This window comes from Oxyura jamaicensis, chromosome 10 (assembly GCF_011077185.1).
Source record: "Oxyura jamaicensis isolate SHBP4307 breed ruddy duck chromosome 10, BPBGC_Ojam_1.0, whole genome shotgun sequence".
Lineage (NCBI taxonomy): Eukaryota > Metazoa > Chordata > Aves > Anseriformes > Anatidae > Oxyura > Oxyura jamaicensis.
In genome coordinates, this window is record NC_048902.1 from 18,834,877 (window position 1) to 18,856,864 (window position 21,988).

The following is a 21,988-nucleotide window of genomic DNA, read 5'->3' on the forward strand; positions in this document are numbered from 1 at the left end:
TGAGTTGAAAGACCTACACAAGCCCATCAGTTGCAGGTGTATTCTCCATGAGCTATGCCTAAAGGATATGTTAGAGATTTACACTTCTGAGATTTACAGGAAGCGTTTTTGTTGTACCGCATTTAAAATTTGGAACCAAATAAATCAATAAAAGGTTAAGATTACAAAAGTTTCACCTTGTGTTGCATGAAAGAAACTGATGTCCAGTCCCAGCTGGGTTTTGACCAGGTGCTGGTCAAAATCCCACATAGACTGCCTGTGTTTCTGAGTAACATCGTGTAGAAAGGAAAACACGTCAGGGGAACTGGGGAGAAAATGGGGAAATTCTCTCTCTAAAGTTAGAAGTTCGGAATTGCCTGAAATTAAAGTGTGGAGGGGAGGCGCCCGGACTACATATCCCATGACGCACCGCGCCGGGGGCAGCCGCTGGGCCCTTCACACCTCCCCAGGACTACACCTCCCAGAAGTCCCCGCGCTGGCTTCGGCACGGCGTTACGCGCGGCGCCCCCCGCGGTGCCTGCCGGGAACGGTAGTCCGCCGGGGGGGGGGAAGAGCGGTCGGCGCGGTGACGCCGGCCGGTCGGCGGCGCGGCTGCCGTCAGCGAGGCGGTGTCGGGCGAAGGGGGGGGGGAGGGAGGGGGTGTTTACGGGGCGGGCGGCAGCGGCGCCGCCAGCCAGGGCCAGGCCTCGGCGGGGGGGAGCGGCAGGGCCGGGCCGGGCCGGGCCAGGCTAGGCCAGGCCGGGCCTCACCTCAGCAGAATGTCCGCCTGCCACTGCTGCGCCGCGGCCGCGCGGCTGCTGGGCTCTGCGCGGAGAGGTAACCCCTTCCTCAGCCTCCCCTTCCTCCCCCTCCTCCTCCTCTTCCTCCTCCTCTCAGCTCGGGCCTCCTCACCCGGGGCTCCCTGGAGACCAGCCCGGCCGCCATCAGAGCCCTCTGCCCCTATTCTGGTTGTTTTTTCCTCGTGAAAGGAATTTTTCCTCATGCCCGGCGGCCTGGGCAGGGGCTGTGCCGTCCTAAAGGGAAAGGGGCTCTCGTTGGGGTATTTCTGTGGGGCGGCAGCGCGCAGTTTGCTTCAAAAAAAGGGGTTTTCGGTGAGTGTCGCGCTGTGGGGCTGCTGAACCCGCTGCCTCGGCTGGCCGGCCAACAGCCTGGATTTTATCTGCCCGAACCTGAAGTATTTCTCACAAAAACTTGCACTCAGTCAGCAAAAAACAGTTGTGCCCAACTTAACAGGCTAGTTCCTGGGTGGGCGCGGAGGGAGGCTCCCTGCTCTCCTCCCAGTTTTGTCCTTTTCGTCTTGTTTTTGCGTGTCGTGAGCATTGATAAGCTGTACACCGCTTCAGTGAGAAGCAGACCACCCCCGAAGTTGTGGGGGAAATCTCTGCTGCTGCCACCTCTGCAACAAGTTTTTGAACGATCAGACCCTCAGGAGTGGCCTGATAAGTCAGAGGAGACAATTTATTGCTCTCAGGTGAGGTAACTCCTTGCAGGTGACTTTATCTGCATCTCTGACATCACCGGTGCTGAAAGGGTTTGGACAAGTCCTTTCAACTCCAACGCGTCTGGCCTCGTGCAAACCCACCGAAACAGCACGCTTTGAAGCAGGCAACGTTCAGAATTTATTTAGGAACTATTTTTTTTTGTTTGTGTCGTTCTTTTTCTCAATAACTAATAGATTTTGTATTTTTTAGTCAGACCTAATATTTAAAAGGGACGTTTACAAGAACAAATGAGACTAAAACGCAGTTATAGGATAGTAAGATTTTGCATGAGCTTTCTGTAGAATTTATTTTAAAAGTTATTTTGGTTCTTAGAAGAGATCCTGTCTTGTATTACTGGTGGGTCTGATGGTGGAGTGTTGCCTGACTGAGAGGGGAGACTTCTCTTTTGTCAGTCTCCCTCTGGCATCTTTGGGCAACAGATTCTCTCAAAATATTTGAGGCTTGGCCCAAAAGTCAATATTTCTTTCCTCAGCTGTCAATTAAAGGTTGAAATCATATAAAAGAACCTCCCACTTTATCATTACCTGCTAACCTGAACGCCCTGGGTAGAAGCCACTGCTTCTACCAAAATTTGTAGCTTTGGTGCGTGTTCTTTAAGCTGTGTTTCAAAAAAAAAAACCAGACAAGCCCTGACTGCAGCTGGTGTGTTTGAGGAGATACTGCCGTGCCAGCCAGCTGTTGCTGCTCGAACACTCCCCGGTACCTATCAGTCGCTGGAAGTTGCCGGGCGTTGGGCTGGAATCGCTTTTGAAAATCTGCCTCTGGGCTCAATTATGCAAGCAAGTCGTTGCGATAGCTTTCTTCCTACTTCATTCTTTAGTTGTACGGTGAAGTTCTCTCCAAAAAAATAAGTCACACCTAGGTTGGCCAAACATGAAAGCCTCGTCCCGGTGCCTAAAGCTGGTGTAGCAGTAATATTTTTTTCTTCTGGCTTAGCCTAACCGTACCCTGTGGAGTTCAGCAGATGTGGCAGGGTGAGTTTAACACTTCTCTAAAGGCTGACCTGCTAAGGCTTTCGTAAGAGGAGCAGGAGAGAGCTTAGGAGCAGCACACACACTGCTGACTAGCCTGGGTCTGCTGCCAGCAGCCTGTCAAACGCCGGAGGTGAAGTCGCACAACTGCAGCCTTCGGATCGATAGTGGCACAGTAGCTAACGTGGCACCTACCAGCCTGGACGCTCGTGTAGCTTCATAGGTCATCTGATAAAGTTTTCAGGGCATTTTCTGTGTCATTCTATTAAAATTAGCCATATTTACCACTAAGCATTGCAGAAGTACCAAAGTGTTTGACGAGTCCCTTTATAAGGGCTCTGTTCATTCTCCATAGGCCGAATCTCTCCTTGCAGCAGGAGAGTTGGGATGTTGTTTTTCACTCAGGGAAGTATTTATTTTTTTTCCTCTTTAATTTAGAGGTCCTGTCCCAGTTCCCTTTAGAAGTGGTACAACAAATCTCTGTAAAGGCACCGTTTGTGACGACTAAACCCCCAAGACAGGGAATTACTGTGAGACAATATAACGTTTTGAATGCTCGCCACAGTTTGTTCTGTACTGACAAGTAAATTTAGCACTCCTGCTCCTCGGAGCTCCCTGTGCATATTCATTCAGTCAACAGGACCCAACTGCTTGTGAAAATGAACCAGTATTTTAAGATTTCTTCTGGTGTTTAGCAATCCGGGTGTTTTCATAGATTCTCCTGTGTTGTAATCTACGGTGTTTACCCGTGTGGTGTGGCGCTCGGCAGAGATTAAAATTGGAAAATATGCTGATCATTAGACCTCCCTGACTAATTTCCAGACACAAGTAATAACCACAAATCATCTTTAAGTTCAGGTATCTTAAGCAGCATGTATCTTAATAAATAACTTCAACTCATTTGACCTGGTATTCCTGGCTATGACCTGACAGATGTCTGAGGGAGATTTCACAGTGAATTTATGCTTGTCTGTAGTGCTTTGCTTCTTTATTTCTTTTATTTATTGTATTCTGGTTATTCCTACCTCTTCCAGCGCAAATTAACCATATTTCTCTTGCAATTTTTATTGTTTTAATTCTTTTTAGAAGACTTTTTTTTGTAGAATTCTGACACGTCTGATTTGACAGATGAGAAACCAAGTCTGAACAAGTTTTTAAGTGTCATTTTTGCTATATAGCTCTTCTGTCAGTAGCAACCAAAGAGCTCCTGTCGAATGCATAAAGCAAGTAAGAAATGCGGCAGTTTGAATGAAAGGAAGGTAAAAGATAGGGATTCCAGGCTCGTCTGTTTACGTTGAGAGATGTTGCAATCACAGGCATGACATCTGTTGATTCACATCATACCTAGCCATGAAATGTAATCTTACACGCCCGTTAGTTTCTCAAGTAGGTTTTATTCCTGTTGGCAGTAAGCTGTTTCAACAAAGGTAAGGTTATGCTGAATTTGTGCCTGTCTGTACAGGATCAGCGTGTGCCAAATGCAACTCTGCCTTTTAATTTTCCTCAGAACAACTTTTTTTGTCCAGCATTACTTCAGATTCCTGGAAGTTAGTTTTCAGTAGAGTTCACAAGTGAAAGCCAAGTCTGGACGTGTGGTCTGTGCCTCTGAAACGCTTCTTTGGTTACTTCTGCTTGATGAGGGAGCATTTCATTGATCTTTTTCACTTCATTGTTGGAATTACTTCACGGTGCTAGGTGTTGATTGTGTTTATTGCTCTGAGGAGCAGGTTCATAAGTGGGATATTCCCAGTCCCGTGGCACAGTGGAACCGTGCCCGATATTAGAGGACCTGAAATTACTTTCAGGTCACTTTTGGGTGATCCAGGCAACATTTAATGAAATAAACTTTAAGGTGGAGATGTGGATTTATTTTGGATAATGGAAATTTGGGTGTTCGAAGTTGAGTTCTGCTGCTGAAACTTTTGAGCTCTATTTCATGTAAAAAAAGCAACTTCCATGTTTTCATTTGTTTGTAGGTATCACTTGCGGTCGTACACGCGTCCCTGTTTTAGGAAAGCTTGGGACTTTTGAAACTTGTTCCCTCAGACGAATTCCTCTTAGAAACTTCTCAGAAACACCAGCATATTTTGCTTCAAAGGATGGCGCAAGCAAGGATAGTTCTGGAGAAGGAAGCAAGGTAATCTCCATACATTCCTGTTTTTCAGTGTTTTTAAATGTTTCCTAAATATTTTTAGTAGATCTTCCGTTATTTAAAATTAGACTTTTGGAATTTTGCTAACACTTGGCACTTCCAGCCCTTCAAATTGCTGCAGTTGACAGCAGAGAAAAAACTATGTTTGTTAGCAAACTACAGAAATGTTCCATAATGCTTTTCCCAGTTCTGTTAATCTTTTTACGTACCCTAAAGGGACACTTGAACTTTGTAGAATGTTATAAATTCACAACAGTTTTCAGGAGCTCAGGAAAAGAGTAGTAATGAGAACTGTTCTCCTCCAAGTCTGCTATCCCCAAGTAGGCTTTTAAAAGTGAGTACAGTTTTAAATACTTCTGTTGTCTTGCTTAAATACAGCTACCAAATCAGTGCTGACAGCTTTGTGAGGACACCACCTGTATTCTTGCTGGTAAATTTTAATCTCTCTTCATGCTAGTCTTTCTCTATAATTATGGTTAATCAACAGCTCCTTCAGATAAATGATTACCTGAGAATAAAATTGCTCTTCAGCCAGCAAATAAGATTTTGAGAGTTCAGGCAATAACTTCTGCCTTGGCATGGCACGTCGTCACATCTGAGGCACCTTCCAAAGAGTTTTGCTCTTTCGTGCTTGAGAAATAAGTGGGCAAGTAAAGTTAAAAAAAATAAAAATGGGGTATTATTTTGGAAGAGGGAAGAAATCTTTTATGTTTCCTGAAATATAATAGCTTTTGCTACTAGTCAAGGTATAAAGGCATAGAACAAATACAGGTTCAAAAAATGTTAACTGTAGACTCCACTAAATAGCATAACGTGGAGAAAGACCAGTAGGACTCTGTCAGGGAACTCTGCCTTAGAAGTCAGAAGAGAATTTTTCCAAACGCTGTCTGAGATGCTTGTTTTATGGGTCATATCTGCCCTACAGCCATCTGCCAGCACAGCTACGTCTGTCAAGGACATGCGGAGAGTTGTGACATCAGGCACACTTAGAATAAACACGGTTGTGATAATGAAATTACTCTCCATAAGTAGGATTTGTTTTCTTCTGTTCAAATAAGCTATGTCGGAATGTACTAATAAAACATTCTTGACACGGTTTAGCTTGTTAGTTCCAGTGCAAATCGAACAGTTTTAATGTCAATATGGGATGGCACTGTGCGGGGTGTGTGGGGTGGCTTCTGTGCGCATCCAGAATTGGTAGAACTGGGAAATGCAGATGTGTACACACTTCAGGATGTTTGTGGTGTCCTGACAATAGTAATTTTGTCATCCGGGTATTACAATGTTCACATTACTGGCTTCCATAAACACGCTGCTAAATGCCTAATGTAACAGCTCCACCGTTTGGAGCTAATTGTCTGGAAATCTTTTTTTAGAAGTCCGTCGGTGAGGGGGGTGGTAAAAAGTCAAGCTCTGGAAGTTCTGGGAAAGGAGGGAACCAGCTGCGCTGCCCCAAGTGTGGTGACTTGTGTACACACGTGGAGACCTTTGTCTGTAAGTTTTGATGGATACTTTACTTTATAAACAGCCTCACATGTAATTCTGTTAACGATCTAATATCGTCCTGATAGCTAAGGTTTTTAAAAACACATTCTATAATTATTTGAAGATCTACATAGACCAAAAAAGCCAATCTGGCTACATCGATGTAAGCACGTACTGCCTCTGTTGATACGTTTGTGTAATTTCCTATGATATGGTGGAGCAGAACATGGTACTAGAATTTGGACAGCAACTGTGAATATGCGTTTTTATAATGGCTTGTTACATTTTATGCAGGGGGAGAGATGCTCATGTAAACACTCCTACTTTACTAATATATTTTTCTATTACATACGTAAATGTTTGTAATCTAATGTTTCCTTTGCCTGCTAAATAGTAAGACTAATCCTGCATGTACTGTAACCAAACTGCTTACGCAGCAGAGGAATTAGTATATGGCAGATGGCTTCCTCCGATGTTTTATTTACGGCAAAATCAGATTCATAATATATTCCAAATAGGAAACAAAGCCCAAACAGAAAATCCAAAACGTATCAGATGCCTGATGCCCAGCAGCAGTAGCAACCTTTTGTTGAAGTACTGCCCAAATTAATGCCAGTTATGCATTTATGCACCTTTAGGTTTTACCAGACTCAGTGACATTTCTCCTTACTTCAGGGCTAATGAGAGCAGCCTAGAACATAGCTGTCAGAAGGCAAATGTCCACTGTCGGTGGGGCTCAACGAGGAAGTATCAGGTCATAATCAGGCTTGTGCAGAGAAGCTTAAGACCAGGACAACATAAGCTTGTTTAATGGTTGTTAATATCGTAGTTGGTGAAAATGAGCAGGAGTGCTTTTATTCACTGCTGCCTGTACGAAACATACTATTAAAATGATGGGGCACCATGAATCACAAGGCAAGTGCATAGTAACAGTATGCTTAAATAAAAGGATCAGTCTTCAGTTACTACTTTGTTTTTTAAGAATAAGTCTTTTTATTTGAAACCGTAGACAGCAAGCATTTCTGAAAAACCTTACACCAACTATGTAACCAGAAACAGAATCCTCTGGGATGTTCTACGCATTGGTCTCTTCCCGGACTATGTGTGGCTGAAAGCAGTGGAAGGATTTTTAACCTGGTTTTTACCTTCTTACGAGGTGATTCATGGGTAGACAGAGTCATTCTGAAACTGTCTCACTCCAGCAAGTGGAGAGAACGCATCACTGGAGGTCGTACTTTCATCTGCAAATACCAGTCAAGCATTTCCCTGGAGTAGAACAGTCACTGTTCCTTTACAGCAGAGATTTAATTTAGTATATTTGCATTAGCACTAGGAATCTTTAGGCGTGCCTGAAAACTTTCTTATGAAGAAGACTTATTCGTAATAATATTATGGGAGAAAATGTCAGGTAAATGCAGTCTCAGCTTCAAAAGTAGCATTCTGTCACTTGAATTGTGGTATCAGAATGGCACAGGTACCATTGAAGCTGGACAAATTTATCAGAAGCTTAAAAGTCAAAATATGAAGAAGTCTGCTAGTGAATAATTGAACTTATCTGCTTCTCTCGTCCTTGCATGTTCTGCTCTGAGACTTCAGGATTTTACAGCCTTTATTTAAAGTCTGTTCAAATTAAGCGCAGTGACACTCACTAATGGAGTAGAGTGGACTTTCTCACTCTAATAATTGTTAACCTAAAGTCTTTGTTTTCAATTTTATTTTCTTTACTTGCTCTAATTTCTCAGAAATTCCTCTGAGTCATAGTCAAGCTTTCTCTGGATGTGTTTCTTTCTGGCTTAGTCTGTTACTTTGAGTACACGGCTTCCCAGCCAAATTGAAGAATATAAAGCAGCAGGAAAACAAAAGGGCCGCGTTCTGATTCTCTTAAAAATAAATATGTAAAAAAAAAATAATAAGGAAAAATTAAGTTCCAAAATAAATGGGTTGCAAGTTCTGTTACACGTGTTGTAACTTGATTTTCTGTTAAACCTTTGTGGCTTACTTCGCAGAAATGATGAATTCATCCAGTTCTGGTTTGAATTACAGAACTGCGGAGCCCCACATGTCAAAAGCCAAAGGAAAATAAAGAATTATTTTGTTTTGATTTTTTAAATATTAGAGTTTTAGTCATTTTGAGAGGAGTAGGGAAAGAAAATACTGAATAAAAGCCACATTTATTAGCAAATCAGTTTGCAGTTAACCATTGAGTGGACAAATCTTGCACAAATAATGTTTTTGGCTATGGTTTTCCAGTAATTAATTACTGAGGAAGAATGAAACATGTTAATAAATAAACCTTTGACACATTTTTGCAGCAGTTCCTGCATTGTTTTGGTTTGTGGAACTATGTGAGGTGTTCTGTGATCAGTGAGATAAGATGTGAGCCTCAGATGCAGTGAAATCCAATAGCTTCAAAGCTGCTTGACATAAGAAGCCTTAACGAGGCACTGCTTTTGCTGTCTCCAGCTGATGCCATTAGCTTTCATCCTCAAGAGCCAAACTTTCCTGCTACTGCAGGTACTGAACAGGCTACACGCTTCCCTGCTCTTTTTCCCTGATGTCATTTTACCTCATCGGTTTGGTAGGCCATTGTCACAGCCCTACAAATGTTTTCAGGATTAATCCTCCTCTTGTTTTGACTTCCTGTCTGTGTGTAGAAGCCCAGCATTTCTCTTTGGCAAGGTCAGCTTGTGGGGACTTCAGAAATCTCTTCACAAACGCAGCCTCTGGCATGCTACAGTAACATTGTCTGAATCAAAACCAGCACTTGACTTGCTGCTTTTACTACGTCGTAAATATTTGCAGATATCTTAATGATACCGAGGTGATTTGACCTGAAAGCTCTTTTCTGTGTTTTTATGTATTTGGTAACAGAACATATAAAATGAATGCATAATAGTATCCTTACAGCCCGCTGTTTATTTTCTTTTTCACCATCCCTGTGGATCTGTAAAGGGGGCAAGTATTCTCGTGGCTATTGCATCCTAAAAAAGCTGTTGGCATTGCCTAGGGAAGGACAACAGCCTCGTGGCACTGTAGCCATTAAGAACACCAGGGGTCTTCTGAGTATTTTCATGTGATGCTCTGACTAACAAATAGCTATATGAGACAAATGTGTGCAAGCAATTCTCCGTTGCAGTCCCATCAGGCAGAGAACACAAATGTGTAATGTTGCCAGGAGGACTTTCCAGCTGTTTTACAAATTTTCTTTGGAGTAGAGCTAATAAAGCTGTGGTGGTCACAGTGTAATCTGCTGCAGTATTAAAATAATCTGTTAGTTTCATCTATTCAGCCATAAGGTGTATTTAGTATTAAAAAAGTAAAACGCAGATGCCAGCTACATGGAAGGTAAAACCAAGCTATAAATAAGCAGCTGGTTTATTGCTAGAGGCTGTTAGTAACTCAGCTGCTACAAGACTCTACAAGCCATTGACTAAAAGCTTTTTAAGGGTTCAGAAGTTCTGACATAGAAGTTCTTCATGTGTTTGTTTTGCTACGTTCCCTTTACTATTAATAGATTTACTAATATATTTGGTTTGAGTCAGTCTTGTTGCACTCCATTTCTTTTTAACAGAATATAGCAATATTGTTAGAAAAGATCTATTGCAGACTATAAACTTATTTTTCTTTATTTTAGATTATTTCAATTCGAATTTTCCCAAAGAAATAAAGTAGTGCAAGTTCTACTTTGCGGGTTTTGAAACCAATCTTTGCAGTCCTTGCTTCTTGAGAAGTGATTCACAAAATCAGCAGTAGGAGCTTTTGGATTTTGAAAGAAATGTGTCCTGTTCTTGACAATAAAATAAATAAGCAAAGGATCTTGGACATTCTACTTGGAAATAGAGTAGCCTGTCCCTAACCACAACGTTTTTGCCTGCTAGTTTGAGCTATTAACACTTCTGCATAGTTAGAAGCCCTCACTGATTTTGCATCGCTCTGAGGTGAAGAGTTTCCTCTACTGAGTTTAGTGCTCCTGAAAAAGTACAAAATAGTTTTGCTTTCCGGTCCCTTGTTTGGTAGATGTCCTGCGTTGTGACTTTGGGCAAATTGCATTCCTTCTGTCAGATTTCATAGTCCACAAATTGTTCACCTTAGAAGCTTTAAAAGCAAAGGGAAGGTGTGTGGACGGAGTTGACCGTGCTGTCTTACAGATGCTTGTCCTGTGTACTAAAACTCAGGCAGCTGAGTGAATACTGAGTCGTTGCTCTTACCATTTTGTTCACTTTTTCTGCAGCTTCCACTCGTTTTGTGAAGTGTGAGAAGTGTCACCATTTTTTTGTTGTGCTGTCAGAGGCAGACACAAAAAAGAGCATCATTAAAGAGCCTGAGTCAGCTGCAGAAGCTGTGAAATTGGCATTCCAGCAGAAGCCACCTCCTCCACCGAAAAAGGTACAGTTCTTAATGCCACCCTGATGTTTCCCTGTATTACATCATGTTGGAAGACTTTACTTAATCTGCATCGTGTGCAATGGTCTGCTGTGACAGAGCAACAAACAATAAAGGCGATTAGTTCAAGATTAAACCTTTTAGAGCTTTGTGATGCAGCAGAGCACTGATAAAGGAATAAGTAGATCCCATAAAAGTAGTTAGGCTTGTTTTCCTCTGGCTTTGTCTTGTGACTGAGGTGCAATACCTTAATTTTGGCCTTGTGACCCTGAGGCAACCTCAGCCCTTGCCAACTGTGGTATCTTTAATTTCCTGCTCTGACCTTATTTTCTGCACCCTAACATTGGCAGCTTCTTCCTGTAGTTGCAAAACCTCTTGTGTGGCCTCTTTCTGGGTGAGAACTGTGGCTAGATGGTGTGTGGCTGCAACTTGTCCACTGCTGCCTCCACATTAAGTCACTTGGTTTTCTTCTTCCAGAAGGAGGAGAGGGAGCTTACTGTGTTCTGCAGTTCCTGGTGGACTGCAGCGGTTCCTAAAGCTGCATGTGGCTCCTGGATAGGCCTCTTGTAAGAACTTAAATATGCCTGAAATTTCTGTTTCACCCAAATTTGCAAAAGAAAAGGACAATGGTTTCAAATATTAGTAGAAGACAACTTGCAGACACAATCTAGTTATAGAAGTCCCACCTTTTTTAGTAACCCTATCAACAGGAATCTGTTTTGTGTTTTAAATGTTGGTTTTCTATTTCTCAGTTCTGTAACGTTCTACAGGTTAGTTTATTTCAGTCTGTAACATAAAGTCAGAACTGTTTAGTCCAACTTTGGGGGTTAGAGCTTTTGGTTATGTCCTGTGTGTGTTTTATCCCCAAATCACAGGGTTCAGCTTTGCTTAGTTATCAAGATTTCAGAATGCGTGTCAGAATCTTCGCACACGTGCACAAAAAAAGCAACAGTCAAGTTTAATTTTTGAATGTCCTGTAAAGTCTTAGCTTTGTCACAGTTTACTACTTTTTCTTGCTACAAGGTTGTTTAGAGATGTTACTAATACTGAGTCATCTTTCAGATTTATAACTACCTCGACAAATATGTTGTTGGTCAGTGTTTTGCTAAGAAGGTGCTTTCGGTAGCCGTGTATAATCATTACAAGAGGATCTACAATAATATTCCAGCTAACCTGAGGCAGCAGGCTGAAGTTGAAAAGCAGACTTCTTTAACACCAAGAGGTTTGTCTGATGTTTGGTATTCTTCTGGTCAAATAGAATTCACCCTTTCAGTTCCCTAATTTATGCTTTTGGATCTCTAATAGTAGTAGTTGATCTGTCATTCATACAGATTTAATCTTAGTTTAGTAATGTTTCCCAAAGGAAATGTTGAGGCTTCCTAAAATGATGTTCGATAGGCTTGAACATCATTAGGTAAAACCCAGCATTTTCAGAAACCCCTATATATGCAAATTCACTGCATTCAGAGAGTATAGCTCAAAAATGGACCAGTCTGTTTTCACTGCCTGAACAAAGTAAAGTGGGCTAAGCACGTACTGCATCAGTAAGTTCAGAAAATCTCACCTAAGAAACATACAAACAGTTTTACCTGGACACTAGATATTCTGAAACTGAAATGATTAAAATATTTCTGTTCAATTTGAATTTCACTGCGTGTGAACTTTTGTGATTTACTTAAACAGTAATCCAGGTTTATGATGCCATGGGTATTGTCTCCCTATTGCATAGGGTAAACAATAAAATATGTAACGTTTTTCTACTGGCACGTGTTAGGAGGTGTTTCAGTTTATAATGTGAGCCTCCTAAATTTTTCTTTCTAATCTCCTTTACTGCTTAATGGCTTAATCTGCAAGCAACAATGCAGATCACAGAGACAATATTTTGCATAGTGAATTTGATGAATAGCTACCTTCCTAAACTTGCCTGCTGTTGGCAGCATCTGCTGGTCACCATAGTATTGTTCAATATCTAGCAGGTGTAGTTTGAGCTACTCCTGGCAGTACTTTTGCTACTGAGTAAGTGTGTAGCTATGTTGATCTAATTTATTTTTAGAAGGAGGATTAAGTTACTGTCTCCGATTCAAAGTGTACCTTGATTTTTTTTTCTTAAGGTGTTTTGTTCTGTATTCCAATTAATAGTATGCTAAGCAAACAAATCTTCTTCTTTTTTGAATTTACTTAAAGAAACAAATATTTAACTCGGGGATAAACTGTTCTGGTAGTGGTAGGAGAGCAGTCTTGTACCTGGCATAGGAGAGTGCCTGGTCCTCCACAGCAGATAAAACGGTGTGCACCCAAAGAGACTGGCAGTGAGTGTTTATAACTGAACGTATCTCAAAGTATTACCAATCTTATTTAGTAGCACTCAGCTATAAATGCGTGACTTTAAGGAAGTCTTCTCAAAATGCAGTTGTATTACAGCATTTTTTTCCTCCTATAAATGCTTTTAAAAAGAAAATCTAATTAGAGGTAATAGACCATAAATGTTTTAGGTAGTAGATAGCTGGCTGTCATTTTACAAGTGTACAAGTTGACTTTGGGGCTAAATTTGACAGCAATAAAAACTAATTCACATGGGGATTTTGTGTTAGAAATACCTTCATACACAGTGATGAAATGTATTCAGAAGAGGGCAAGAGGTGGAGAATTTATAAGCTTTTATAAACTTACTTTTTATTACTGTTTTCATCCTCTCTCTTAGAATTAGAAATCAGAAGACGGGAGGATGAGTACAGATTTACAAGTAAGTGAACTCTCTCCTCATGTCCTCCTCTGCAATATGTACTCTTGTGGTGTTAATGTAGAGTAGTGTTCAGTGACCATTAGTCAGAAATGCCGAGTAAAAAATCTGTTTGCTTTTCTTCTGTAATTAAACGTAGCTGGTGGCATCAAGCATATTTTGACTGAGATGACTGGGATCTGACTCCTTATCTCACTCTAGGCAGAAAATAGGTAGAATGTAAAGTTACCTTTTATAAAGCTGGTTAAATAATCACCTGTCCATTAGACTCATCCTCATATTTTTTTAAAACTTAATCCCTGATGTGATTAAATCAATGCCATGCAGAATACGATGTGAGGTAGATAACAAGGGAAGTTCTGTAATTGTTTTCTGCAGGGTATCTACACTTATAAAGGGCACCCTCACCTTGACCTTCAGTACCTTTTCTTTGTCTAGCTGATGTCAATCTCTTATTTTTGGTCCACCTAAACTCTTGCTAATTATTGAGCTTTGTCCTTAGTCTAGAGTTTGTAATCCCAGTTACACCTCTTCAGAACGGTTTTCTTAATCTTCAAAATCTTACTCTTCAAGCCAACAAAAACTGTAGTGCTATGGAAAAGGAATATTCAGCTCAAATTCCTTACCCACATCTGAACACAAAACCTGTAACAACTGAACAAAGACAAATCTTTAAGTTTTGAGAGTAGGCCTCTGTATTGCTTTTTAAATGTTACAGTAAGTCAGTTCTTGTACTTTCTCGTCACAGAGATCAATGGTTTGCGTTTATTTCTTCTTACGTGTTTATTGAAAAGAAAAACTGCAATGAGAATGAGTCAGTTCGTGTAAGGACTGAAAATTTCTCTAGCAGTTTTTTTTTAAATAATCCTCTGTATCTATATATGTAGATACGTGCTTATGCAAAAATATGATCGAACTCATGGTTTTGTAATAATTGCAGCAAATTTCTCTTGCAGTCCTAAGTTTTTGTACAAATAGGTGGATTTGTAAGTTCACAGAAAAAAATAAAAAAAGGGAAAAGCTTTTATTACGCATTTAAGGTAACGACAAACCTTGCCAGTGCTTCAACACTACTACTATTGTTCTTCTCAGAACTGCTGCAGATTGCTGGGATTAGTCCACATGGAAATGCTTTAGGAGCATCGATGCAGCAACAAATGAACCAGCAAATACCTCAGGAAAAACGGGGAGGAGAAGTACTAGATTCGCCCAATGATGACATAAAACTTGAAAAAAGTAATATTTTGCTGCTTGGACCAACTGGATCAGGTATACAGCTGCGTGATTTTATACGTCTAATTTTTCTTAGAATTGGGTGATTTTTTTTTTCCTGTTCTGTGATTATTCCAATTTGATCTCTGTAAAGCTGAACTATAAATCCCAAACTGGGATTTTGTGCTGTCATATCACTGAATCAAGCTGAACTACATGGCCTTGAAAAGGAAGGAAGTCTGCTCATATTGGCTGTGGATGTTGTGGGTTTTTTTGTGCCTTTAAGTACTGATTGATTAAAAGATGTAAGTTTCCCTAAGCTGAAATGAAACACATCTAAAGTTTGTCTGCTTTTTAGATGGCCAGTTGAGATGCTGTGGCTAGAAAGTGATGTTTCACACCTGGGACAGATCACTTACAGGTGGTTAAAAGAAAATGATACCTGTGTGTTCATAGGAAATGGGAGCGTTTGTGCTGTTGTGATAGCATTTTGCAGACGACTTTGGGAGAATATTCACTAAATGATGTCGAAATTATGTTTCTCCCCAACTTCAAAGCAGGGGCAGTGGGTCATTGCACTGCACCCTTAGTGCAAAGGACTACGTGTTGACTTAATCCTTAATATATGCAAGTAAATGGATTTTCTTTTGTGTATTATATGACGCTTTATTTTTGGTACAGTCAGCATTTTGAGCTGCCTCATATACGGCATTGGTCTTAGAAATACAGCTTGCTAACATAAGCACTGTTAGTGAAACTGGCTGCACTGGAAAATTTTCTTATATCATTGTATGAACATGCTGATATCATTTTAAATGTTTAATGACAGTAATGGTCCTGTGGTAAATACTTCGGTTTGTGTGCTCTGAAGAACGATATGGCGGTTATAACATACAGTTTTTGTTTTACCAGGTAAAACCTTGCTGGCTCAGACTCTAGCTAAATGTCTAGATGTACCTTTTGCTATCTGTGACTGTACTACCTTGACTCAAGCTGGCTATGTTGGAGAAGACATTGAATCTGTCATTGCAAAACTGCTGCAAGATGCCAACTACAACGTGGAAAAAGCTCAGCAAGGTAAGCCTTTCCCAGAAGTTTCCTGAAGTTCGCGAAGAGGTTGTTAACCTTAGGTGTTCTAAACCTGGAGATAACCAGTATTTCTGTAACTTACGCTTTTTGTGTCATATCCCTGAATTTTACCACTTTGAAATCAGAAATAAGAAACCTGAAAAGAACTCTAAATATATCTTGTAGCTCTTGCTCTTGTCCGGAGCTTTGTTTATATATTCAGGTCATACACTTTTGCAATCTGAAATAGGAAGGGAGAACAGACTGGCATCTTAAACTCTGTTCTTCCCTGTGTGTAAACTTTTGCCTCTTAAAAAGTAGAACCTTCCTTCAATCCGTTTTCTGTTAACTGCAGGAATTGTTTTTCTGGACGAAGTAGATAAGATTGGCAGCGTTCCCGGCATTCATCAGTTACGGGATGTTGGAGGAGAAGGTGTTCAACAAGTAAGCATTTCCGTGGAGTGGCTTTACTTAGTCCATCAAGTCTGCTATGTCAGATAGCATGAGACTGTAGAGTTAGAGTTCTTCAGTTTCGTAATTATTAACCTTTGAAGCTCTCACCTTTCCTGTTTACTTTCTTCATTCCAAAAAATGCCAGAAGCAACTCAGGACTGTATTGTAGAAATGTTTCACTTTAAAAACATCTTTGCAGTGTCAGGTAGCAAGTTGCATAACAGAGGCAGTTTACGTTTTTGACAAAAGCCTCAAAGCAGTTCATTACTCTGTGCAACTTGTCATCTGGATGGGAGTTGCATTAAAAGATTTTGGAGTATCCTGAAAACTGATTTCTTTAGACATTTACAATTAGTACAAAGGCATAAGGAATTAAAAATTGAAAGAAAACCTGTGTGGATATACACAGTATCGTTCTGTATCGTTACAGTATGTGTTCCTGTATGGTACTGCACTTCTTTTTGTAAAAACTTGTTTATTTCTTCTCCTTAGGGCCTGTTAAAATTACTAGAAGGCACAATAGTAAACGTTCCAGAAAAGAATTCTCGTAAGCTACGTGGAGAAACGGTGCAGGTGGACACAACAAACATCCTCTTTGTAGCTTCTGGTGCTTTCAATGGTCTTGACAGAATTATCAGCAGGAGGAAAAATGAAAAAGTGAGTATGTCAGGCTGCGTTTGAACTGAAATTGTAATCCTGATTACTGTTCACACAGTACTGACTCCAGAAGGTCTTGCTGTAGTTGTAAATCCACTAAGGCTGTGTGTAGAGCAGTAGTTTTCTTTCTGTTATCTGGGGACCAGAGGTCAAGGAGCCTAAAAAAGGTAGCAAACAGCAAGCCTGTTAGGAGGCTTAAGTAGCTAGCAGTGGTCTCTGCTTCCACAGAGAAATTTTTAGCATATGCAAGTAGAAGAAGGTTCAAAGCTGTTGATAGTGCACTTACTGTCCGTCCTTAAGTGGTCGCCTCTTAAACTTTTGTAAAGCCCTATGTTTCTGAAAAATGGAATAAGAGACTCTTAGTTCTAGCAGTGATAAGAGGATTTAGTTCAGGTGGAGTGTGCCAGCTATGGAACTGAGAAAACCTTTGTGTATCAGTAGAAAAAAGCTTTTACTTTTTTAGTAGATACTTGGATATCTTGAGTAAATGGTGCTAAAAGCTATCATCTTACGAAAATACCTGGTTGTGCATTTTTTATTGTTTTGTGTACTGATATTTGGGAACAGTCCCATAAGCTTCAGCTTTCTGAAAAAGTATGTACCTTGTTTCTAACTGAAGGAGTGACAAAAATCCAAATTAGTTTATAAAAATTAACGTATCACACGTATCATGTAGGCATTCTTGCATGCATATGTGTTGCTTCTGTAGAGCACTTCTTGGTGTCGCTTTTACTTGACAACTGCCTAAGACGTGTTACTAACCTTTTTTATTTTAAGAATAAACTTTTATTCAGTCTAACATTTCATTTGCCCAGAGAGGTATTGACATACAAGAAATGGATTTTGTGCAAGGGAGATAAATTTACTAACAGTAATTTCTTAAGCTTAAATTAATATGTAATGATGTAATCAGTCACTCCATTTTTTATACACCTGCATCATGATTCAGTTACATAAAGAAAACTTTATGTAAGCACAACATGTTTGTTTTGTAGTATCTAGGATTTGGGACACCATCTAATATTGGAAAAGGCAGAAGGGCTGCAGCAGCAGCTGATCTGGCTAATATAAGTGGAGAGTCCAATACACACGAAGATATAGAGGAAAAGGATCGCTTGCTGCGTCATGTGGAAGCCAGAGATCTCATTGAATTTGGCATGATTCCTGAGTTTGTGGGACGTTTGCCTGTTGTGGTTCCTCTGCACAGCCTTGATGAGAAAACCCTTGTACGGATTCTTACTGAGCCACGAAATGCTGTGGTCCCCCAGTACCAGGCATTATTCAGCATGGATAAGGTTTGCACTTTTGACAGCTTTTCAGTATTCTTGTTTATAAAATACAATATTAAAAAGCTGCCTCACTCTAAAGATACTGTGTTTTGTGGCTGAAGAAAACGATCTTACTGTACGTAGCAGCTTTGCAGGAAAAGAAATAATGCTGACTCAGATGTGTATAGCTCCTGCTTTAAAGACTGAAATTGTTCCTACATCTTGCTAGAGGACGAGGGGGAAAAACAAGCAACCAACCAAACCAGATTTAACCTGACAATAAGCTCTAAAAACTTGCACGTTAATTGCTGAGACCATTCTTGTGTGAGGAGTTTACATACACAATATGGAGTAAGAACTTGAAGCTCTTTTGGTTTTTGATAGGACTTTGTGCAATGAACAAAATTTTGTTAACTACTTAATTTTTAACATCCTGTTGAGTTATTAGTTAATTATTTCACTTAATATTTTTCTGCATGTAGTGTGAATTAAATGTAACTGAAGATGCATTGAAGGCTATAGCCAGACTGGCCCTGGACAGAAAAACTGGTGCAAGAGGTCTGCGATCTATAATGGTAAGTAAATCGAGTTTCATCTTGAGTAAATGAAGCTACCCATCTTCCTGCATGCGGTCCTAATCATAACAATTTACAGATAAAGCCTTGCTTGGTTTGGGGTCTTGCATAGATACAACCAGTCTCTTCCTAGAAATGTGTGTATTCAGATTTCTTCCTTCAAGAAAATCCTCTGGCTCTGCGAATCACTTGCTAGCCATATTTGTTTTCTGAAGATGAAGAAGATGGCATGCAGAAATATTTTTTTCTTCTGTTTTCTTGTAGGAGAAGCTGTTGCTGGAGCCCATGTTTGAGGTGCCCAATTCTGACATCGTATGCGTGGAAGTTGACAAAGATGTTGTAGAAGGCAAAAAAGAGCCAGGATACATTAGGTAAAGCCATAATGGAAGTATCAGAACAGACGAATAATACAGTTAGGGATCCTGATGTTTGCCATAGGAACAAGTTTATAAACACACAACCATGCACACAACCTACATAGGATCCAATATCTGTATACTGTACACAGTGGACTTAGTACCGTTTCTGTCCTACGGACTTGGGGTTTGTACTTCTTTAGTTTTTAAATAGAAATTAAAAAATAAACATACATGAAGTTACTTTAAACCTTGTGCGTGTGTGTATATACCTATAGGAATAAAGTAAATGATCAGCATCAAAAGATAACGGTAAAACTCTGCAGTTTTAAACATGGCTGTGCTGAAGTTACTCAAGCAGAATCTTTCCTTCTTCTAGCTTCTACCACGCTGAGGTATATTTTTATGCAAGCTCCAGGCTGCAGCAGTTTTCTCCTCCATTACTCTTAGAGCAGTGGAGAGCCAAAAAGAAGCATCTGTTGCTTTGCGGAGCACTAGCTAAAATAATCAGTGTTGTAATGATTGTAATATGGTAATGATGTGGTAGAGCACTGAACGCACTGGGCAAGTCTACATTTAAAGGAAAAAATAATAATTTTAGTGAACAGGCAGTGGAGTAGAGAGGGAGTGGGTCAGGTTTAGAAGAAAAAAAAAAGATGTTTAGAAACTTCAGCTTGGTTTCCACCTCTGCTAGAAACTTTTGAGTGACTTTGTCCACTGAGATGCATGCTCTGCATTTATCTGCTGAAGCTTGGCACAGCACACCTCATTTCTCAAAGGGAATGGTGGAAGCTGAAGGTGTTAGTCTCACAGTGATGGTTGCTTTACGTTATTTTGCAGAGCGCCAGCACTCGTGTTTGCTGAAAAATTGAAATTTACAGATAATTTAACTGAATTTATTAACTCTTTTGATTAATTTTTCAGTAAGGAGATTGCATGCTAGTAGTTTAAGCGTGCATAGCACCATTTTCAGATCAGAAGGTCATTAAGCAGATGGCATGCTTGTCAGAACATTTTTCATCATGGCACTTCACAGCTGGCATATTTACCACAAGCTATGGAAACTGTCTCCATTTCCCCCCCCCTCAATTTATAAAGTATCTGATCAGTTCGTTTTAATTATAGGGCTCCCACTAAAGATTCATCTGAAGAGGAGTATGACTCTGGAGTTGAGGAAGAAGGCTGGCCTCGACAAGCAGATGCTGCAAACCATTAAATACTGTCAGAATGCTCTCCTGCATAAAGCGCACTTGGTTATTTCCTTAGGATTTGCCTCTGGCTTCACAATCTGATACTAACAGCATTGGATCTATCTCGGATATGATACGTGATGAGGAACCTTATTAGATAAATCAGATCGTGTATTTTACTGTGACATCACATTGATTTATTCGATGGACATTGTGTGGACTTGAATGGCATAATGTTCAAATATAAATTGTATATTACACTTGTTCAATTAAAATGTATAGCAAATATAGCACCACCTGGATTGCTTTTTCTAAAAACTCAGCAGCAATGCAGGTACTACCAATAGTTAGATTTTACAATGATGTTACTCTACAAATGGGAAAACAGGTTTAATAATTAGTAGAGGGTGAATAAACTATTAGCTCCTCATGTGACTCGCACGGGGTTGTGTTCAGGTCAGTGTTAGATTCCTGCTGGTGTCTGGAAGCCAGCGGGTGCTGGAGTGACTTGTTACATGTGGTGTGGGAGGAAGCCCTTGCAACAGGACTTTGAAAAAAAAAAAACTAGGGGACACTTTATGGACACTGCTGGGAGATTTAGCTAAATGTAACACTAGCTTGTTACGTTAATTCGGATGCAATATCAAATACATCCTATTGCTCACCTCTACGTTAGGAGTAAGTTTTAGTCACCTGGAGTGCCGTGAAAGAAGGTGAAGTTGACAATTCGCTCATTTTTTCCGGAAGGATGAATAAGATTTCCAGGAGCTGGTAAGCCATCTGAGTTTGGAAGAGAACTTGGCATAAATTTTTAAATATTAATGTTCTAATATAGTACATTTTGTTTAACATATTGGAACTATCATGCATCAATTTTTTGGTGCCAGGTATTTGCCCAACCTATCTTATAATGTTGAGATGAAAGAAGTAAATGTATAATATTTTTGATGTAATCAGTAGTGATTGTTCACATGACAGTGCTTTTAAGTTATATGCTCAAATGCTAGTACTGCATCTTGTGGTTTTGCCCTTGATTTTTAACCTCACAGCAAGCAATCCTCCCTCTTTTGTTTCACATCAAAATAAATTCAATCCTTTAGGAAAGTCTTTGTAAAAAAAAAAACAAAACACTAAAGGACCTGTATGTTTTTTATTTGTTCCAGGAATTAAAATTGTTGCTTACAACTTGGTTTTGTCCTTCAGTGATGCACGGATTTAGGTTTTACTGGGCCCTTTATAATTTTAGTTCACGCTATTTAAATAAAACTTGCATCATTTTCCATCTAGTAGCTATTTTAGGTAAGGAAGGGTACTGCAGATGTGTTGGCCCTATTTTTTCGTTAATTTTTGTCATGTAAATTTTAAGCGATGGTCCTGTAATTCTTGTGTTCCTACACAGAAAGCAGTTTTAGCCAGATGCAGCAGAATCTTGTTAGGATTTCACTTTTTTTTTTTTTTTTTTTTTCTGGTTAAATGACCCGTTAATGGTTCAGAAAAAGCTGCTTTTAGAATTGAGGACGTTTCTAAGAGATGCTTGGTCGCCTCAAATCGAAAACTGAGGTGATCTGCCTGTAACTTTATCCTCATCTTCCTTTTTGTAGAGTGAAGAACGTAACCAACCGCTTTTAACTCCAAATTCTTTAATCCTTTTTTAAGTGGAGCTGGGGGGGGGGGGGGGAGAGAAACATTTTAGGCAAAACTGTTGAACAACTTAGTTTTGGAAGTTGTTTCGCCTTCTGTAACCAAGAACTGTTTTTAAGGAAACAAATGCTGTGTACCTACAGTTTGTACTTCACTGCTGGCGTTTGAATAAAACAAAGTGGAATACGAGAGCGAGAGATTTGTCCTCCGTGAGCGACGCTGGGCTGGACAGGAGTGGTGGGTCACCACGTGTGGCTGGGGGCTGTATCTGAATGCTGTTTTGAGCTTTTTGTTGAACTTCAAGGTTTGTTTTGTTGCAGATTTTAGCTTTTTGG

At 40.1% G+C, this 21,988-nt stretch overlaps 1 protein-coding gene across 1 annotated transcript; it reads left to right on the plus strand.

Annotated features, from left to right (window-relative positions):
* The first annotated feature begins 643 nt into the window (after positions 1–643).
* Positions 644–21,842, plus strand: CLPX (caseinolytic mitochondrial matrix peptidase chaperone subunit X). The gene is made up of 14 exons (XM_035336348.1): positions 644–816; positions 4,450–4,610; positions 6,002–6,119; positions 10,342–10,496; positions 11,556–11,715; positions 13,195–13,236; positions 14,326–14,502; positions 15,358–15,522; positions 15,869–15,957; positions 16,459–16,623; positions 17,619–17,918; positions 18,374–18,466; positions 18,731–18,837; positions 19,948–21,842. Exons 1-14 carry the CDS (start codon positions 759–761, stop codon positions 20,036–20,038), a joined length of 1,881 nt encoding a protein of 626 aa, XP_035192239.1. The 5' UTR covers positions 644–758; the 3' UTR covers positions 20,039–21,842.
* Positions 21,843–21,988: the final 146 nt, after the last annotated feature.